This window comes from Lissotriton helveticus, chromosome 3_2 (assembly GCF_964261635.1).
Source record: "Lissotriton helveticus chromosome 3_2, aLisHel1.1, whole genome shotgun sequence".
NCBI lineage: Eukaryota > Metazoa > Chordata > Amphibia > Caudata > Salamandridae > Lissotriton > Lissotriton helveticus.
In genome coordinates this window covers 12184583-12205102 of record NC_136062.1, presented here as the reverse complement: position 1 = coordinate 12205102, position 20520 = coordinate 12184583, and the positions used below count along the sequence as shown (strand labels likewise).

The 20520-nt window shown below is 48.9% G+C and overlaps 1 protein-coding gene across 1 annotated transcript in view; it reads right to left on the bottom strand.

Annotated features, from left to right (window-relative positions):
* The window catches only part of HOMER2 (homer scaffold protein 2), a 697936-nt gene extending 687442 nt beyond the window's left edge, over nt 1-10494 (bottom strand). The window contains exon 1 of the mRNA XM_078684745.1: nt 10074-10494. Within this exon, the coding sequence (XP_078540871.1) occupies nt 10074-10078 (5 nt within the window). The 5' untranslated portion in view covers nt 10079-10494. The remainder of the gene's footprint in view (nt 1-10073) is intronic.
* Between the last annotated feature and the right edge of the window lie 10026 nt (nt 10495-20520).

Sequence of the window (20520 nt, the reverse complement as noted above, 5' to 3'; positions counted from 1 at the left end):
TAGGTACAGCATGGGTTGCTAAATGCTGGACAGCATGGTGGGAGGACACTGGACTTACAACTAACATAAGCTTCCTTGAACTGTTACCCATCCTGGTCACATTGAAAGTTTGATTCAGAAAAGGGGGTGGTGATGAACAGAGTGCCTGAATTAAGCAGACCACTCTTACCCAGTCCAAAGATCAGGGCTTGATCCATCACCGTTTTTTAGCTCACTGCACCATCCCAGCTCAGAACTTGGCTATATGCAAATTAGTCTGTTCCTGTCCCAGTGCATGATGGGAACAGGGCAAACCAAACTACCAAGCCAATTCTTGTACTGGGAAGGAAACAAGCTTCCGGGGACCGGTTTCTGCCATTTCAGGCGTCGTCGGCCCGGCTTGCTTGAATCCTGATGGTGCAATGAGCAAGGGACTCACATCTGAGTATACCCTTCCACGCTTATGGTGGACAAAATGATTCAGAAAAGGGGGTGGTGATGAACAGAGTGTCTGAATTAAGCAGACCACTCTAACCCAGTCCAAAGATCAGGGCTTGATCCATCACCGTTTTTTAGCTCACTGCACCATCCCAGCTCAGAACTTGGCTATATGCAAATTAGTCTGTTCCTGTCCCAGTGCATGATTGAAAGTTTGGCCAGAACAACTGAGAAATCAATCAAATGTGATATTCTGGTCCGATAACATAGCTTTGGTGGAGTACATAAATAATCAAAGTGCAGCATGTAAAAAATGATCCTGCGTCTACTGAAGGAGATAATACTGTTGTGCATGTGAATGAATTTGCTGTTTAGAGCCAAACATGTGCCAGGAGTTTTAAACCACGCCGCTGATGCACTCGCTCGCTTTAAGATGCAGGTATTCAGTTCTCATCACCCAGAGGCGGCAGAGAACCCAGCGCCCTTCCCAGAATAGCTTTGGCAACTTGGTGCCCCCAGTTATCGGACCTCGTGGCAGCTAGCCTAGCACCCAGGACCACAACAGCATACGAAGGGGCATTTGGGGATTACTGCTATTTCCTGGGAGGCAGTTTGGGGGGGGGGGGGGGGGGGGGAACAATGGCATGATACTGTGTCCGTCATTTCCTATTTGAGGGCCATGAGAGATGAGGGGCGTTCAGTAGCATCGGAAAGGTGGCTTTCATAGTGTGGAAAGCCTTGAGAGGGTGGCAACGTCTACAGGGAGGGAGACAGCCCTACGTAAGGAGACCCATAGGTATACAGACATTGACCACACTGATGGATGCTTTACACCAGCTGTGTACTTCAGCTGGGGAAACGCTTTTGTTCTGGACGGCTTTCTGTTTAGCGTTCTATGGCGCTTTCAGGATAGGGGAATTGGTAGCAAAACACAAAATGAATTGGCAGGCGGGGCTGCAGTTGGCGTACGTGCTGCTTCAGGGGGGCTCCCTATTGCTATCTATAACCAGGTCCAAAACTGATCAGGAAGGCAGGGGCGAAGGGATTGTATTGCATAGGGCTGAAAAGAGCACTTGCTGCCCCATCACTAGGTTGGAGAAATTGCTGGACCAACGTCTGGGGAGGGAGGCGCACTACTGGTGCACGCAGATGGGACCCTGCTTGCTATCTTCCAGTTTAAGAGGGTCATGGGCCTAACCATGCAGAAAGCCGGCTTGGCCCTGGGCAGTTTTGGGACCACTCTCTTTCAGGATAGGGGCTGCCACTGAAGCAGTGGCCAGGGGATTCTCTGGGAGTAAGGTGCAAGGGATTGGGAGATGGTCCTCAAATTGTTATAAACGCTATGTGCGCCTACACAGGCTATAGAAGTGTCGAAATAATGCATCGACGGTTGGTTTTCTTTCATGGTTCTTGCAGTTTCTACATCCTGTGACGCAGGGGGAAGCCTGCATCGGTCCACCATCCAACAATGGCGGCAACATCCTGTCAGGCATGAAGACAACAGTCAGCAGGTCATCATCAAGCAGCGCACGTTCCAGACCAGGTGCACACCTGGGACCGCAGGGAACAGGAGGTGTGTACACTCGTATGTAAGGAGGTTACAAAAGTTTTTTGTTGCAGGTTCCTATGAGGCCAGGGCACCTTAGGCAGGTGCAAAAAAATCTAATTTTATGGGCAAGGCGGTCTACGACTAAGCCAGTTCAGGGCCCTGGTGGCACGCACCCTGGGAAAATCTGATGGGCCCCCTATGGTTTGTATTTTGCATTTAGGGGGTAATGACCTAGTGCACCTGGGGCGGAGGGGCATAACTGAGGTGCTCCTGACTGGGGTAGGGTGGTTGGCAAAGATGTCCCGAGTCAATGATAGTGTGGTCCGATGAAATTCCTAGATCAGAGTGAAGAGGGTGTGAGTCTGTGTGGGTTTTAAATAATTTGGTTAAACGGATTAACAAGAAAATGCGAAAGTTATTTACGACCCCGAAACTGAGATCTATTGGTCATGGGTGCATCTGAGGGGAGCAGTTTTTCCTGCAGGGTGGGGTTCATCTCTCAAGTCGTGGTAACCAGATATTCATGGAGAACATAATAGCATGGTTAGAGGGCACAAGGCACAGGGCATGACCTTCCAATAGGCAGCGGGGGGAGGCCAGATAGTTGGTCAACTATACTGGCCTGTGACGCTAAGGTCATGATTGATGAGCATAGTTTTCGGTCCTTAGCGGGCATCACCATTGTAAAATGGGGACACCCGAGGGGGAGACAGAGGGTCTCTCATGGAACTCTAGGGGCAGTTACAGCCGGGGGGGAAGGGAAGTCCCACCTCCAATAGGCTGGTTGGCCAATCCCCGCACGTGCAAGCGCTCAAGGGCGCAAGGGGGCATAGCTGACACACCCCTTTATGGAGTTTAATGTTGAGGGCGTGGGTGGGCCCGGGGGAGGTATCCATCAGGTAAGCTGTGCCCCCTACGCAAGGTCATGCTGGTAAGGAGGTGGGGATCTAGCTTGATCAGGATCTAGGGCCTCCAGTCATTGACCTTGCTGTAGGCTCTAACAGGGGTACGCAGAAAGTTAATACCTTCATCACTTAGATTACGATAGGATTGGCTGTGTATTAGAAACATGTTAAGATTAGCCAATTGACATTTTGTACCTATCAATGTATTGGACTTTCTGCGTAGTGTACATATGTAAATAATATGATTATTAATGTTTAAGATTTTATGGAAAAAAATACAGCCGGGGTTACTACGACCCCAAATCCAAACAGTTCTGATGTTTGCATTGTTTGCCTTGGGGGAAAGGAGGGGTGGTGAGCCTCCAGGGGAGTGGGTAGGGTCCCCCACTTCCCAAGGGTATGTGTCTTATTAAGGGGATGGGGTTTTCGGCAGTACCAGACCATATGAAAGGGTTTAAAGAGCTGTGCTGTTCAATGTAACTGGAGAGTTGGCAGTTGACAAAGCTTTCCGTGATTTTAGCAACCACAGGCAGAAGCAAGATGTGACAATATCTTGCTATGACTGAGGTTTCAGATTTTGGCTTCTTTAGAAGGGGGTCTATGAGGACATTTTTCCATGATTCAGGTAGTATGTCGAAACTGAGAAATAAATTATACTGTAGTAAGGAAGAGAACAAGAGATGGTGTGATCGCTTTAGCTACTCCAGCAGAACACGGACTGAGATGAGAGCTAAAGGTCATTGAATAGGGCCTAGTGAAGAATCCCATCCTGGCTAACTGAAGCAGAAGAGACCAGTAAAGGGATGAGTTTTTGACTGAAATGGTAGGCATCTGCCTGGCTTATTCTGTGTAGTACTGATAGTATAAAGGGTCAAATATTTGCTCCACTTCTATTGCCCACAGATTTCACGAAGATCTTGATCTACCCTTGCAAATCCTGTCCAGTTAAGGTGTAACCGAGCAGACTTTAGGGAAGACCGACACTAAGAAATTATTCAGAGCACAGAATGCTCCTTTCCACCCAGTGCTTTATTGCGATACCTTCTTGGATGGATCTAGTTTTCATCCTTAGCAATGAAGGACATATTTGACATGGTTCACTGTAGGATAAGATGTTCATAGCCAGTGCAAATGTATTTATTTACAAAGTTTTATATAGCGCAAACATGACCCAAGAGGGCATCAGAGCGCTTTAAATTACACGGTTTCAAAACATTAGATGATTGGGGTAATATACATACATTCAATATTCGACAGTCAATACAAAAGAGGTAGACAGTGTTATATAGGATAACATATGTGGCTAATTAAAGCCTTAGGATGTGAATTTGTTCATTAGAAGCATTTTTACTTCTTATTTTTTGAAGGAGGAAAAGGAAGAGATTCTGCGTACATTTGGAGGTAAGGAGGTCCAAATCTTCGCTGCGATACCTGAGAACGCTCTGCAACCGCTTCTCTTTTTGCGGAATGATTGTGGTTTCAGTAGTAGTAAACTTGCACTTTGTGATTGTCTGCAACCTCCCGACCGCTCTAGCTTTTGTGCTAAGTAACTGGGGGTATTGCTATGCAGGGCTTTATGTGTCCTACAGGCGATCTTTAGTTGTATTCTCGTCTCGTAGGGCAGCCAGTTCAGATCTTTCAAGGTCGGAGAAATGTGGTTATTTCTTTTTGTTCCAGAGACTAGTCTGGCCGCAGAATTAATAGATGCCCTCAGCAGGGCCAGCTTGTATTTGGGAAGTTCGCTTAGAGTGGTGCTTCCGTAGTTCAATCTTGGTAACACTAGGGTTTGTACTGCATTTTTAAGTCGGTCTGTGGGAGGAAAAGTTCAGGTTTCCTTATTTTAACTTTCTGAATGCCTCCATCGTGCTATATTGGTCTCCTGGGTACAGGGCACATAGTCGTCTCACCTCAGTCAGAAGCCACCTAGTAAGGAGTGCCCCTTTTCGTTTGTTCTAGTGTATACAAACCAGGCATAAGGTGGATTAACAAGCACTCTGTCCAATCACCCAAGAAACTCTCATTCACTCTAGTAATTCCGGAATCAAGCAGGGCCCATCTATTCAGCCTGAGCCATGCCTCTCCCACAACAGACGAGACCATCAAATCCCCTACTATAAAAAAAATACACAGTTTTAATTCTATATTATACTTCAAGGTAAAAGCCCATAATAAACGCATCAGAGAGTTGGAAGAATGCCAGTCAGTGTGCCACTGTACACCCCTCGTAGGGGTACTTCAGTTAACGTTTGCATTTTAAAATCCCCGAATTACCAAATCAATTAAATACAGATCAACAAATTACCTACAGATACTAAAAAATATATATAACTTGGAGAAGCATGGAGAAACTCCTGAATCGAAACAATCCTATCCTGAAGCCAACAGACAAGTACCTAGCCAGCAATCTGCCTTTTCACACATTTACCAGCAAACAGTGTAAAAGGGAAGAACCAAATAAGAGTTTGGTAACGACTGTCCACTACACACCGACGAACTGGTCTTCAACAGATCACAAAATGTTAAGACCAACTAGTAGCCTAGTCTATGCCTGCTGTACATACTGCTTTAGTTAAACAAAATGTAAAACAGTATTAATAACTTTCACAAAATACTTGAAGTTGTATGTATTGGAGGGAGAACAAACCTGACTCCGAAACCAGCGGACTTGTCCGCTTGATGGCGAAGGACCCTGGTAAAAATCACCTGTTTACCAAGGAACTGCTTTTCAGATGCTGGGCGATTGGGGAGCAGAATTTTAGAAACTAAGGGCCATATGTGTCAAGGACTAATGCGTTCGCAAGGGCCAAAATTCCCTGAATTTCTACGTTTGCGAACGCATTAGTGCTAGATGGTATGCATCAAAGAAATCTGCGTGCAAAATAAGGAATCACAAAATTTGCGATTCCTTATTTTGCGATTGCATGTAAGGAATCGCAAATTTTGCGATTCCTTTAATGCAATGTAAGAAGCATAAAAAAATGCTAATTGGCCCTAAGCAATCGCAAATTACCACCAACTTCATGTTGGTGGTAATTTGCGAATTCCTTGAAAAATGCACTTTTTCGCATTTTTCAAAGTGCAATGTGAAGCACATATGTGCGCCCATGCTTATTTCAGGGGTGCAACAGGGTGTCCTTTGGACACCCCTGCACCCTTGAAATTATTCTCAATTCGCGATTCTCAAATTGTGAATCGCAAATTGAGAATAACTTCACATTCATTCCTATGGGCCTCCCATAGAAATTAATTGGAAAGTATTCCTTAATTGCGATTCGCAATTTGCTAATCGCAATTAAGGAATACTAAGAAATCGGTAAGAAAGTGCGATTTTGTACAAATATCCCTATTTGCGATTCTCAAATAGCAATATCTAAAAAAAAAAAAAAAAAAAATCGCTATTTGAGAATCGCAAATCAGGTTGTTGATACATATCGTTAAGGAAAATGGAAGGAGAATAGTAGGAAGTCCACAGCACATTGTGTCACACTGCATCGATTTCAAAAGTGCGAAACTGCAATTTAAAGTGCAGGTCGCCGCTTTGATAGTCTGATACCAAGAAGAAAGGATCATAGCAGGAGAGTAGTGTAACTGGGTTCGAGTTCAGAGTAGCAAATGTTTGAGAGGCGCTTTCACTGGAAACCTGTTATACCAGGTGTAAGTAATACATAGTAACATGGTACAGTCATTACTGATGTTGTACTCGCTTGCAATACTAATTTCAACACCCGTTGTTATTAGTTCAGCTCAAGAAAAGGGCGTCTCTTCAAATTCCTGACCCACTGCCCCCATTACATCAACTGAACACGGAAACAGCAAAACGCAGAAGGTGTGTATGTATCTCTTTAAGGCTCAGCCTCGAGAGGAGCGGCTGCTCGGTACTTCTCACCTGATGGAGCGGAAACAGCCCCAGTAAGCCTCGGAGGTGTGAGAAGTAGTCATTCAAGGGTGTTGGCGCATCTTTTGTATCGCTAGCTCACACTGAGTAGAGGGAGGTGACCAAGGAGCGAAAGGTATAATTTTGGAAGGTGATGCAAGTAATAAACACCCTGCCAGGGTGCAGGTTAAGAGATTGCATCATGGTAGACTTAACTTGCGATCGAAATTGCTTTTGCGATGGGTGTTGACTGTGCGACTGTGCGGCAGCCATGTCTCATTCTGCGATGCGATGCGGGTGTGAAGAGAGTGATGCGAGCTCCCAGCTTAAAGTAAACTCCCTTGGAGTACTCGCCTGCGTGAAAAATGAGCTCATGCTCCTGTGGTGTGAATTACAGGCGCGTCACTTCTGCCTAAAGATAGTTCAGTGGCGCAGGCAGAGTGGCGGAACTAGGAAGCCCCTCACCAGAGTGAGCCGTCACTGGACAGGCGCTCGATCCTCATCACACATCCAAGCGCTAGCTCCAAGAATACCATGCCAGCTGCGGGCGCGTATATCACTCCGCAACAGAATGGTCCTGGTGGACTTCCCGGAGGTCAGGTTCCAAACGTGCGAACGCACCTCTGTTCACAAAACTCCCGGCGTAGCTCTCAGCAGTGCAGGAGGTGCAGTGACACCAGGGCTCAGGAGCATGAAGGGCCTTTAGTACTCCAGGTCTACCCTTCTCTACCTCAGCTTGGAACAGGGGGCCTGTTTTACTTTCTTGCAATAGGGCCCTCGGTACACTTGTTGTTACACCACTGTAACCAGCCGGCCCATTTTATTTTTAGTCTCGCATTCATTCCCTCGGTTGCACTCGGTGCTTCTCGACCGCAGTCGGAAGTGATCCCCCTCGTTTATGCTGCCTGTCAGGTTCAATGTGTGTTGCCCCGTTGTTATCGTGCGTTTCTACTAATCTGCTGACTTGACGGAAGAAACAAAAAATACAGAGCAGACAAAAGTCAAAACGTTGCTGCCAATCAAAGTAAACACCAAGGACAGCGGATTGTTATCGCACGGCGTGTTTAGCGGTTCGAGGCACTCGGCTGGTGCGCCCTGTGCTCTTCGGACACAAATTGCTATGGTGGCGCTACAAAGAGTTGAAACGGTTTCCAGGATATCACAGATTATTGTAGACAACCGCAAAACCTTTAAAAACTCTAACCCTCTATCACTTTTAGAATTTAGGAACAAAAAAATGCAGGCCATATTTAATCTATGCCAATCTGCACACCTCATTTTCAAGCAAATAGACATTTTCACCCAAGAATGAGTTCGTCCAAAGTACACAATTGTGAGTCTGGAGGGGCTAGTAGTCGATAGTTATCAGTACTAGACTGAACATGTCATTTGTTTCCACTACCGTTTATTTGGTGGGCTCTTGGCTAGTATGGCTTCATAGCCTGATGTGGAAATGCATGTGTGTGAAGTGCAGCACTTTGAACAGTACTCTGGCAGAGGGAACCTGGAGTCTGCTTGATAAACCAGATTTTTCTAGTGGGCATGTGTTCTGCTCTTTTTTTCCTCGACACGTAAATAACTGGAAGAGTGTTGAAAAAGTGGCAGTACTCTGGCAGAGGGAACCTGGAGTCTGCTTGATAAACAAGATTTTTCTAGTGGGCATGTGTTCTGCTCTTTTTTTCCTCGACACGTAAATAACTGGAAGAGTGTTGAAAAAGTGGCAGAAGTTTCACCCTCCTCTACACGCCACTGAACGTGATTGCGATAGCAGGCACCGGGGACCCAGGAGTTCTCAGCAGCGATGACCCGCCACGCTCGGCACCTCCCACGATCGCTGCCTCCGTTCACACTTACAGCGCGGTGCGTTTCTTGTCAGCAGGGATGACGAGCAGCAACAGCGCGGGAGCCTCTCCTCGTCACTTAGGAACGCGCAGAGACGCCCTCGCAGCACATTATGAGTCAGGCCTTCGCGGTGCAAGGAGACGCGGTGTGCCGATCCGTGAGGGACCCAAAGTGCATCTTCATGCCAACATACAACGCGGCAGCGCCACGGCACGGCTGTGAGCGGAGCAAGTGAGCGTGAATCACCAACACCTGGTGCTCATCCTTAACTCAAGCCAACTAGCGGATCCGAATGAATGTCAGACAGCTGTCACACACACTGCGGGCCGCTTGAACACATGCTCCCATCCTTCACACCCACCCACCTCTCCCTGCACGCGGACCAGAGACCTGGGCCTCGCACACCGTGGGCGAGGCACCGCTCCACCGCCATCGCCACGCAAAGGCACGCACCATCCAAGCCTCACGGCCCCAGCGCACGCCTTCAACAGCCCCAGGGTCACTTACTCGCATTCATCTCCCCACAGACTCATGTAACAGCCCCCAGAAATCCAATAGCACATAAAAGGCCATGCAAGGGCATAACTCAACTGATTTTACGCCACTACACCCCTCCAACCTGCTTTCTCCCGCCTATCCAAAAGATTTCAAAAGCATCCTGCCTTAAACATTAACACAAACTCCGATTGTGCCGCCCCCGCCCTAAGAAATAACCGCTAAACTAAACACTCACCACTCCCGCCCCACAAAATAACGCGTTTAGCACACTGGGATTTAATACACCCGCACCTCAGAAACAATTCCAACAAACATCCTTTTTTCACACCCTCGAGCAAGACATCATTGCCCCAGCTGACCCACACAGCACAACATACCTATCGCTTACACTCCCCTAAATATGGAACGTTTCCTGAAACCCCATACAACCCCCCTAGCGTGGTCGACACACGTGCCACCCGAACAGTATGAACAGAGCCCAACCCCCTCATCGCCTACTATCGCGAAAATGCAATCACTTAAATAACACCTCACGCATTAGACGTCCAGCACGCAGGCAAACACTTCACTCAAAAATACAACCTCGTATAAAACCCAGTCAACAACCAGATGCTAACACAAGAGCAACCCAACACAACCAGCTGCCCAAAGAAAACATAATCCCTCTAATTATAAGCCAGCATACCAAGAGTGGTGCAGCCAGTAAGACACGGGCCCTAGTGCAAAGAAGGAAATGGGCCACTGACTGCTGTTTGAACTGTGAAATGAATCAATGGTGAGTGAGCCACTCAGGCGGATGTGACCCGGTGCCACTGCACCTGCTGCACCAGTGGAAAGTGCATCCTTGATGCTGCACACTAGCAGAACGCCTGTATGCCCGCATGCCAAACCAACCGCAAAACTGCTACACGTTGAAGTCATTGCACAAACTTACTAGCAGACCCAAACTGACTCTCCGGACTGCACCACCCGCAGAGCACACACTTACCCCATCTCTCCCTCGGAGTCCTGTCCCGGAGCCAGTCTCACGCAGCGGGCTCTATCAAGTACCGGCGCTCACAAGTTCCGGCGCCTCTCCCTGCTCAGCCTCGGTGCAGTCCCATGCCTGGCGCGGTGCCGGCTGCCAGGTGCCGCGAGCCGGGGAATGGATCGTTCAGCAGAGGTCACTGTCCGCCCGGCAGCCCTAAGACCTTAATACCCGCGTCGGTGCGGCTCAGCGGCGGGCCTGGTCCGTAAGAGGAAGGGGTGAGTCGGTGCGTGAACCTCTTTTACCCCCGGGAACGCGACCCAGACAGCGCTCCTTCCCACCTGCCTCCAGCAGCAGCAGCCACCTCCCACATAAAGAGAACGAGAGGCGCGACCATGCGGATCCGCTGCCTGTCTCTGCTCCTCCTCCTGCGCGTGGGGCTGTGGGGCGGCGAGCACCCATGGGCGGGCGGCGGAAGCACGTGGCCTCAGCATGGGTGCAGACCCTGTTGGAACTCCGGGGTCTGAGACTAAAGCGCCCACTCGAGTCGAGCCATGTGCCGGCTGGGGGCCGATGCCCTGCAATCCTTCCAAGCAGCAGAACAATGCCTTCGCTTTCCGCAACCTCCCCACCTGGTACTGAGCCGATTCTAAAAGATGGGGAGGGCGCTCATGTGTTTTTAAAAGTGTTAAGTCTTTCTGTTATCCGGATACATTGTTCAATCACCAAAAGGGTAGACTAGTTCCTGGAACGAGAGACTGACAACCTGTAGCAGTGTTCGTTTTTTTAATTCATATCATTGTTTTCTGAAAACGAGAATTGCATTTATTTTTGCATATTCAAAGTGTTCTGCATTTACATTCAATCTCCCACAAGAACTAAGTTGTAAAATGCCTAGCTGTCACGTGACCTTAGGTCATGTGTGACCGTAGATACCTCAGTGAGAACATCTGTGGTCTGAAAAGCCAGGATTGACTGAAGGTGCCACTCACCACAGGGGCCACTTGGCATCTAAGAAAGTGAGGCTAGTGCCAGGGGTCTATCGGGCCCAAAGGGCAGTGTTTTATTTTGTCCAGTGGATGCAGGTGATCGGCTTTGGTATTCATTATTGGGACAGAGGCTGATTTTTCTCCAGACTTTGACCTAGGGAATTAGAGAGGAATAAGAAGGAAAACAAAACTAGAGGAAAATATGATCAAGGGGGAAAGTAGAAATGTTAAATATCCTGCAAGAATGAAATAAAGAGACAGGACATGTAAGGTGTAAAAGAAGGAGGAACGAGGTGGATTCAAGACTACACAGCCTTCGTTTACAGCAATCCACCTTTCCTCATTGCCAGCCGCGGACACTGAAAGAAAAACATTAGCCCCTTGTTTTAGAAGTCTAAGCTCAGCTGAAAGGTATTTCGTTTCCAGATGGAGACATACAGAAATTAAACTTGATCTAAATTTAGCAATTTTCTTCTCTGACCCTATCAAAAAAATCAACCGTTCCTATTTACTTTGGAAGTTGTTGTCCTTGTTTCTTCCTATTTCAGGCAGGTGTTTTATTTAAAGGTTCTACTCAGAAAGGCATGACACCTATTCCAGTATTTGGGCATCCCTATGTTTTTTATGATAATGTTTAATTATATCGTTATGTTTTACTTACTTCTTTTATTAAAGCGTTAGAGGAATACTGCACTAAAAACAGTATTGCCATATGTATCTTGTCTGAATGAGTGAAACCTGGGATGGGACTTGAGCAGAAAATTCCCTGTGTCCTTGTTCACTATTATATATATTTGTTGAGTTTATGCCCCAAACAAGGAAAGTGGTCCCTCTCAATTGTTATGGGGCAAAATCGTCCGGTTAAAAAATCGGATACTCCAGTTAAATCTCGTCCATGAAGCAACCAAACTTTCAATCAACAACATTTTTTCCTCTTCTCCTGAGAAGCGCTCACAGTTCTAGAAATACTTCACTGACAAAACGACTAGGATCTGTAGTCTCCAGTCCTTCCTCTGCTCACAACTCCAGACTGACGATTGTGCATCTCCAACCACTGAGGTCCTCTGGTGACCCACAGGCTACATGAACCATGTCTTCAGAGGAATAGAAGGGGTGCGCAGTCTCTAAGGGAAGTCATGAAAAGTATAATGAAGGGTCTTTAGAAGAGGCGTGGCCTGTGTAATTCTTTGGTCGATACATTCTCACTTTAAAAAACTCCTACAGAAATCTGAAGACACCAAAATATTTTTAATGTGCTTGAGTGGATTTAGTTTGAGGCGCTGGAAGCTACTAACACCTGGAAGTGCCACAACTGTCTCAGGCTAAAGAGTGGCAAGAAACTCTCATGCCCTCATTACAAACCTTTCTGGAACCCACCACTTTTGGCCACACGTTTTGGATCCCACCCAACTCTGGTGAAAGGAGTGAAACAACATGAAGGAAGCAAGCGAGACTCCATCCTCAATGTAAATCCTCAGTTCATTGCAATGACTGGTACATGTTTCTTACACCTCCGTCTCTTTAAAATAATTCTACAGGTACTTACTTTTTTCACACATAGTCACACTCTTGAAACTTCTATGCCACCCGGAGTGAATTACTCTAAAGCCGAGTTAGGTTTAAAAAATGACACCTTCTACAGGCTAAATGTTTATATATTGCAGCCAATTATTTGGGGTTGTGTCGAAGGAGCTATATTACTCTGGCATTACACTCACTGCACTGGCTACCCATTAGTGAGTGGGCAAAGTCCGAGGCACTTAAGGCCACAACTCACTTGACACCCATACTCATCTGTTGTTAGCTAAATAGTTTAGCTGGTACTGGCCCCACTCGCTGAGATTTCTGGTTGATTTTTTTCCTGCAGGTTCTTAACTTCAAACGAACCCAGACCAGTGGCAACTCTTTTTCATTAATTATCCTTTTCTTGTGGTATATGCTGCTGTCTCCCGAACGCATAGCCATTAATCTATTAAAGTATTCGGACATCCTGGCTCTGTTCCAATTAATTCACCTAGTAGTTTCTTCTGATTTTCATCATCACTAATCTTTGCTCGCTGCACCCAGATGCCTCCAGGTGAATGTTTTTCACTCTTCTAAAAAACAAACACTATTTGAAGATTGAAACGTAAAATGATCAGGTGGCACACACGGAGGCGGACTAGACAGTTCATAAAAAATCAGTAACAATTGTAATTGCATTTATATAGCGCTCACCGCCCCAGATGAGGAGTCAAAGCGCTTTTTTGGTGAGTAACAAGCTACTCCGGAACCCAAAAAGGATTAGTGGTGAATTAGCATAGGGAAATATGAAATACATTTGAGCGGTGGACATGTTAATCTGTTATTTGGATTGAAAAGGATAGCGGAAAGATAGAAGAGGGAAGGGTTTGAATTTACATAGCGCTTGCTAACCCTGATGAGGTGTTGAAGCGTGTTTCGGCCGGTAGCACCCTACTCCGGAGCCCAAACAGGATTAGTGGTGAAATTAATCTAGGGGAATATGAAATTAATTTGAGCGATGAGCATGCACGTTTGTTATTTGTAATGAAAAAGGATAGTGGAGAGATAGTAGAAAGAAGGGTTTGCATTTCATATCATTGCATATCTCTTGCTACCCCTGATGAGTTTGTTGAAGCGCTTTTCGGCGGTTAGCAATCTACTCCAGAACACAAACAGGATCAGTTGGGAATTAGTATAGGGAAATATGACATTATTTTGAGTGATGGACAGGTTAGTCTGTTATTTGGATTGGAAAGGATAGTGGAGGGATGGAAGAGGGAAGGATTTTGGATTTTGTTTGGAGTTTATAGCACGGAGGAGGACGTTTGGGATGAGTAAAAGGGAGGTGGAGGGGGGAAGAGTCAGAGGGAAGAGTTTAGAAAGGCTTGTTTGGAAGATCTGTATAGTAAAAGAGGTACGAGATGATGACCGGAGGGTTAGAGGAGGGAATAGTCTAGATAGGGTTATTTTGGGGATCGTAGTAGTAGAATGGGGTTTGCGGTGAGTGAGAGAGTGGAAGTAGAGGGTATAATGAGAGAGGTATGGGGTATATATAGGCTTAAAAACATTCATGGAAAAGCAGAGATTTGAGGTGAGCAAATTTAGTGTCGCTGGTGTTGAGGGTGCTCTATATAATAAAATGAACCCCCTGATTCTAGTGAATGTTCCAAGGACAGGGTAACAATACTTTCAGGGGGCTGCCTTGCAGAGACATGTAAAGAGGCCACGCCCCTTTTTACACCTCTCTGCAACGTAGCCCCCTGACGCATACTGGAGGTTCCTGGTGGACTAGGTGGCCCCCAGGGACCCCCAGTATTCAAGGGGAATTAGTTCCCCTTGTGCAAACGCACCAGGGGGTTGCCTTGCAGAGACTTGTAAAGAGGCCACTCCCCTTTTTACACCTCTGCAACGCAGCCCCCTGGGGCATACTGGAGGTTCCCGGTGGGCTAGTTGGCCCCCAGGGACCCTCAGTATTCAAGGGGAATTAGTTCCCCCTCTGCAAACGCGCCAGGGGGCTGTGTTGCAGAGAAGTGTAATGAGGCCATGCCCCTTTTTACACCTCTCTGCACCGCAGCCCCTTGGCGCATACTGGAGATTCCTGGTGGGCTAGTTGGCCCCCAGGGACCCCCAGTATTCAAGGGGAATTAGTTCCCCCTCTGCAAACGCTCAAGGGGGCTGCGTTGCAGAGAGGTGTAATTAGGCCACGCCCTCTTTTACACCTCTCTGCAAGGCAGCCCCCTGGCGCATACTGGAGGTTCCTGACCCCCTAGGCCTGCTCAGGGGGTCCCACAAGGACCCCCAAGTCAAACAATTTTTTTTTTTTAAATCGCGGGATACGCGTTGGGTATGCGTACCCTGCTGATCCCCCCAAAAATTAAGGCATCACTCTGCAAATGTGCCCCCTGGCACGTTTGCAGAGGGGGAAATAATTCCCCTTGAATACTGGGGGTCCCTGAGGGCCAAGTAGCCCACCAGGAACCTCCAGTATGCGCCAGGGGGCTGCCTTGCAGAGAGGTGTACACATCTCTGCAAGGCAGCCCCCTGGCGCATACTGGAGGTTCCTGGTGGGCTAGTTGGCCCCCAGGGACCCCCAATATTCATGCAGAATTAGTTCCCCCTCTGCAAACGCGCCAGGGGGCTGCGTTGCAGAGAGGTGTAATGAGGCCGCGCCCCTTTTTACACCTCTCTGCAAGGCAGCCCCATGGTGCATACTGGAGGTTCCTGACCCCATAGGCCTGTTCAGGGGGTCCCACGAGGACCCCCAAGGCCACATTTTTAAAACATTTTTTTGAAAAAATCACGGGATACGCATAGGGTACGCGTACCCTGTCCATCCCTCCCAAAAAATTAAGGCACCACTCTGCAAACGCTCTAGCTCCTTTTACAGAGGGGGAAATAATTCCACAGGGCGTGTTTGCACACATGTCACCACAGGCCCCGCCCCCTTACTTCACTATTGAGCAAAATATTCCTCTAAAATCAGGCGAACTACGAATTCCAATTTACTCACCTGTTATCAGGAGAGACCTCAGTGCTGCATCTTTCAGCCCACTACTGATCCTGAAAAGTAATTCTAATCATACTTACAGTAACTTGAATTTCCTTCCATAGGCTAACATTGACTAGTTTCAGTTGGAAATTCTTCTAAGTGTGGAGTTTTGGAACTTTAAAAAAATCCTCTAAAATCAGCCGAACTACGGATCCCGATTTACTCACCTGTTATCAGGAGAGACCTCTGTGCTGCACCTTTCAGCCCACTACTGATCCTGAAAAGTCATTTTTAAAAAAAATATATTTTTATTTCGGAAACAGAGAAGGCACAGGTCTTTGTCGCCTCTCAGAGAGACCGAGGGCCGAAGAGTAATTACATGTAATGTTCAGAGTAAAACACAGCCATATGGGCCCACATCCCGGGGGCTGGGCGGCGTAAAGTCAGTGCATGTCTCAAGGAATCACAGCCGTTCTTGAACATTATGTATACATCACTGTATCCGTTAATTCTTATATTTGATTACCCCATGTCTTCCATGTAGTCTCACTCCTTTCCCACTGGGTAAATACCCTTCGCAGTATAACATAACTTTAACTGAGAACAAAACCCAACAAACCCCCCGTGCGTGGCATCAGTAACATAAAAAAGTTTTTTGGTTCAGAAAAGTCAGGCTATCTCTGTGCATCCCAAGAGGTGCAGGCAAACCATCCAGATGTAGACCTATGGGAATCAAAGCAAATCACAGATATATACAACATGGAACATTAGCGCGCATCTAGCAGGGCATCACACGGGACCAGGGCTCTCCCACCCGTCTCCCACCCCAGTATTCTCGGAGTCAGACCCCCTAGGGGTGAACAATTCGGCAATGGTAGCGTCCGAGTCATCCTCCGTCAACCCCTCGACACACATCATCCTCCAGGCAAGCAGATCATCTTGGAGTTTTTCATCACGGCGTGTGCGTTGCATATGTGTCTCCTCAGCCAGGGACCACTCTCTAACATCCCTAAGCCAGAGGGATATCTCAGGAGCCCTCTGCCCCATCCAGGTTATGGCCACACACCGTCTTGCCAACACCAGTAATAATTGTAGAAACTTGTAGGACAAGTTACTCTTTTTAGGTTTGGGTACCAGTGCCAAGAGACAATGGATTGGATCCAGAGCAATCCGAAGTTTTGTAGCACGGCCAATATGGTCCACCACCTCCCTCCAGAAGCTACCAACCAGCGGGCACTCCCAGGCCAGATGAAAGAACCCGGCTCTCTCGGCTCCACACCTAGGGCAATTGTGACGTCTATCCGCAGAGATGCGATTCAGTGAGACCGGGGACATATAGGTACGGTGGACAAAGTTAAAGTGGATTAACTTGAATCGTGCATTACACAAGACTTTCCGGGTCAGGAGGCCAATTCGCTTACGCTGTCCCGGCTCCAGGGGCGAACCTAAGTCTGCCTCCCAGGCCGCCCAGGACGGGGCGATCGGTGGGGTCGAATCCTGTCGCATAGCTGAGTATAAGAGGGAGACCAGCCTCCTCACCCTACCACACGATAAGAGGATGTCGAGGGTGTGGGTAAGCGGAGGAACCTCCGGGAACTGAGGCCACATTGTTCTAGCTACTTCCTGGAGCTCTCTATAATGTAGATATTGCCCCCTGCCCAATTCGAAGGACTCTGTGGCCCGTTCAAAGGACACAAAGGTGTCATCCGGATAGAGGTCCGCTAGAGTCTCGCATCCTCCGTTCCGCCACTCCCGATAGGACACGTTCTCTTCCATTCGGAGCACCGGAGCCAAAATCCACACAGGCAGCTCCCTATGAAAAGGGGCCCGCCTCAATACCTTTTCGACAAACCGCTGCCAGACTCCCGCCGTGTGTCGCACCACATATGCCAAGGTTTCATCTGCACCACTTCCCTGCATCAGTGCCTCTTTCAAAGCCTTCTCGTTTGCTCTGCCCATCAGCAGTTGTAGCTCTCAATTGTCCTTGTCAGCGAACCACCGTGCAGCTGGCAGAAGCTGCGCTGCATAGTAATAGAGGTCAAACCTCAGAGCCTCCAGACCCCCCTCCTCCCAACTCCGGACCACCGTGCGCAGAGCCACTATGCTACGCCCGCCCGCCCAAAGCAGAGAAGTGAGTTGCGAGTCGAGTGTTCGAAATTTCCGAGGGGGAAGCGGACACAAGGTATTTTGCAAGATATACAGCATCCTGGGAAGCATCACCATCTTGGCGACCGCCAAACGTCCCATAAGGGAGAGAGGGAGTGTGTTCCAGAAGGACACAGACTGGTGAAGGGTCTTAAGCACTCGGTCGGCGTTGCGAGCTAGAAGGTGCTCATCGGTCAAGGCCACCTGAATGCCCAGATAGCGGAACGCTTCGCGCTCCCACCTCAACCCTAGACACGGGGGGACAACATTCGGGTCGGCAGCACAGCCCGCCTGCGGGAAAACCAACGATTTTCCAGGATTGATGCATAGTCCAGAGGCTGCGCCAAAGCGGTCCAAAATCTGCATCAAAGCGGGCAGCGAATCACTGGGAGCCGTCAAGTAGAATAGAGCGTCGTCAGCGTAGAGCGAGATCACGGTTGTGGTCTCGCCCACCTTAATGCCCCACTTCTCCAACTCAGCGCGCGCAGAGACCGCCAAGGGCTCTATTGCCAGGGCAAACAGGAGCGGGGAGAGAGGGCACCCCTGACGGGTGCCCCTCCCTAGGGGCCACTCCTCAGAGCGGGCCGACCCAAGTCAGACTCTAGCCCGGGGCGCCCCATAGAGCACTCGGATCCAATTGCAGAACACCGGCCCGAATCCCGTCCTTTGGAGCACTTCTAATAAATACCCCCAGTTAACCGTGTCAAAGGCCTTAGCTAGATCAATGGAGACCAGTACATGCGAGTCCTCCCTCCCACGCACCTCGTGGAGGATATGGTTTAGACGCCTCAAGTTCATCGCCGTGTTATGGCCAGGGATGAATCCACATTGGTCTGGGTGGATCAGGTGGGCCATATGGGGGGATAAGCGAGTGGCCAATAGTTTAGTGAGGATCTTTGCATCAGTGTTGATCAGGGTGATGGGCCGGAATGCCGCGGGATCACAACCATCCCCACCCGGTTTCAGGATCATGCAGACCTCTCCCTGGTTCATAGTAGGCGGGAGAACGCCAGTCTCCAGGGCTTCGTTAGAGACCTGCAACAAGAGGGGGACTAGGACTCCACCGAACGAATGGTAAAATTCAGACGGAAAACCGTCCCCACCTGGGGTCTTAGCCCGTGGCAGGGCGGCCAATGCCGCGCTGATCTCCTGAAGAGTTAAGCCTGCATCCAGTTCCTTCGCCATTTCCCCCGAAAGGGTCCGGAGATCCAAGTCCTGAAGATAGGGCCGATAGGAGGCCTCCGTGATCGAGGGGTCAGCAGAATACATGGTCTCCAAATGGGATCGGAGGACCTCAAGAATAGCAGACTCCGAGTGCACCACATTCCCGGACGGGGCCCGTAGGGCAACTATCCTCTCAGGTGCGAACTCCCTTCGAAGAATCCAGGCCAACAAACGGCCAGATTTGTCACCCTCTCGGTGGAGGCGCTGCCTGTATTGACCTAAGGTGTATTTATCAAGGCGAGTGAGGATGTCATGTACAGACACTTGGGCCGTCTTCTCCGCCATCTGATCCGAAGTGTCAGGATCCGGCCGAGACTGACAGCGCCGAAGCACGATCTCAGCATCCTGCAAGTCAGAGAGTAGCTGTTTCCGCACTCCATAGGTGAGGCCCATACAGGCTCCACGTATCACCGCCTTCAGGGCTTCCCACCTGGTGGAGTAGGGCATGTCACAACCCTCCCAGTTCAAATCTATGTAGTCTGATAGGGCAGTCGCCACACATTCCCTCCCCACCTGATCTTGGAGGACGTCAATCGGCATTCGCCAGGTACGGGGACGGGCAGCTTGGTCAGCCCACTGAGCCATGCATGCTACCGGGGCATGATCCGACAGAAAGCGGGCCTGGTGTGTGACCGTCAAAGTAAGAGATGGGGGAAGATTGGCTGCAAGGACGCGATCCAGTCTGCTATGTGTTCCGTGCATCGGGGTATGACAAGTAAACAGTCTCTGTGTACTGTGTAGGGTGACTCACGCGCCACACATCCACAGCCCCCAAGTTGTGCATGACTTCCTGAAGTCGCGCCGTCATACGCGGCTTCGTGCCAGACCGAGGGGGGTGTCTGTCCATATCGGGGTCCAAAACGCAATTGAAATCCCCAAGCCAGAGGAAGGGGGCATCTACGTCAGAAGCAACAAGATCCTGAAGGCAGGAGAAAAAGGACGGATCATCGATATTCGGTGCATAGGAGTTCAAGAGTAAAATTTCCCTGTCATCCAGCCTGATCCGCAGAAGCAGGTACCTGCCTTCAACGTCTGCCTCAACATATTGGACAGCACAGGGAATCCCAGGCGCCACCCAAATAAGGACGCCCCTGGCATATGTAGAGAAGGAGGAATGGAACATCTGGCCTCTCCACTTCTTGGACAGCCGCTGAGCGCCCTCCTCATCTAAATGAGTCTCCTAAAGGCACGCCACGGAGACCCCATGTCGTTTAAGGAAGGAGAGGACCCTGTGTCTCTTGGTGCAAGTACCCAAACCGCGCACGTTCCAAGTTAAGAATTTAAAACCCATGGTCGAAGACTGTGCCCAAACGGGCCATTTAATGCATACATCGCGACCTGCCACCCCCGGGCCCAGACACCAGACGGACCGGAAGGAACAGTCCACCCAGTCAGCCACACAGAACCCTGAGTCACAATATACTTGATGCCAATAACACTTACCGCACCCTCCCCAGTCCACCCTCCAAAACCCCCCAAACTCAAAAAACCCTCAACAACACCCCCCCCACCCGCGAGCATAAGGACAGCAACAACCAAACATGCTACCCCGCCCTTCCCCTGCCAGTGCCAGGACGTACACAGCCACCCCATTCACCCGCTCAACACCCACTCACAC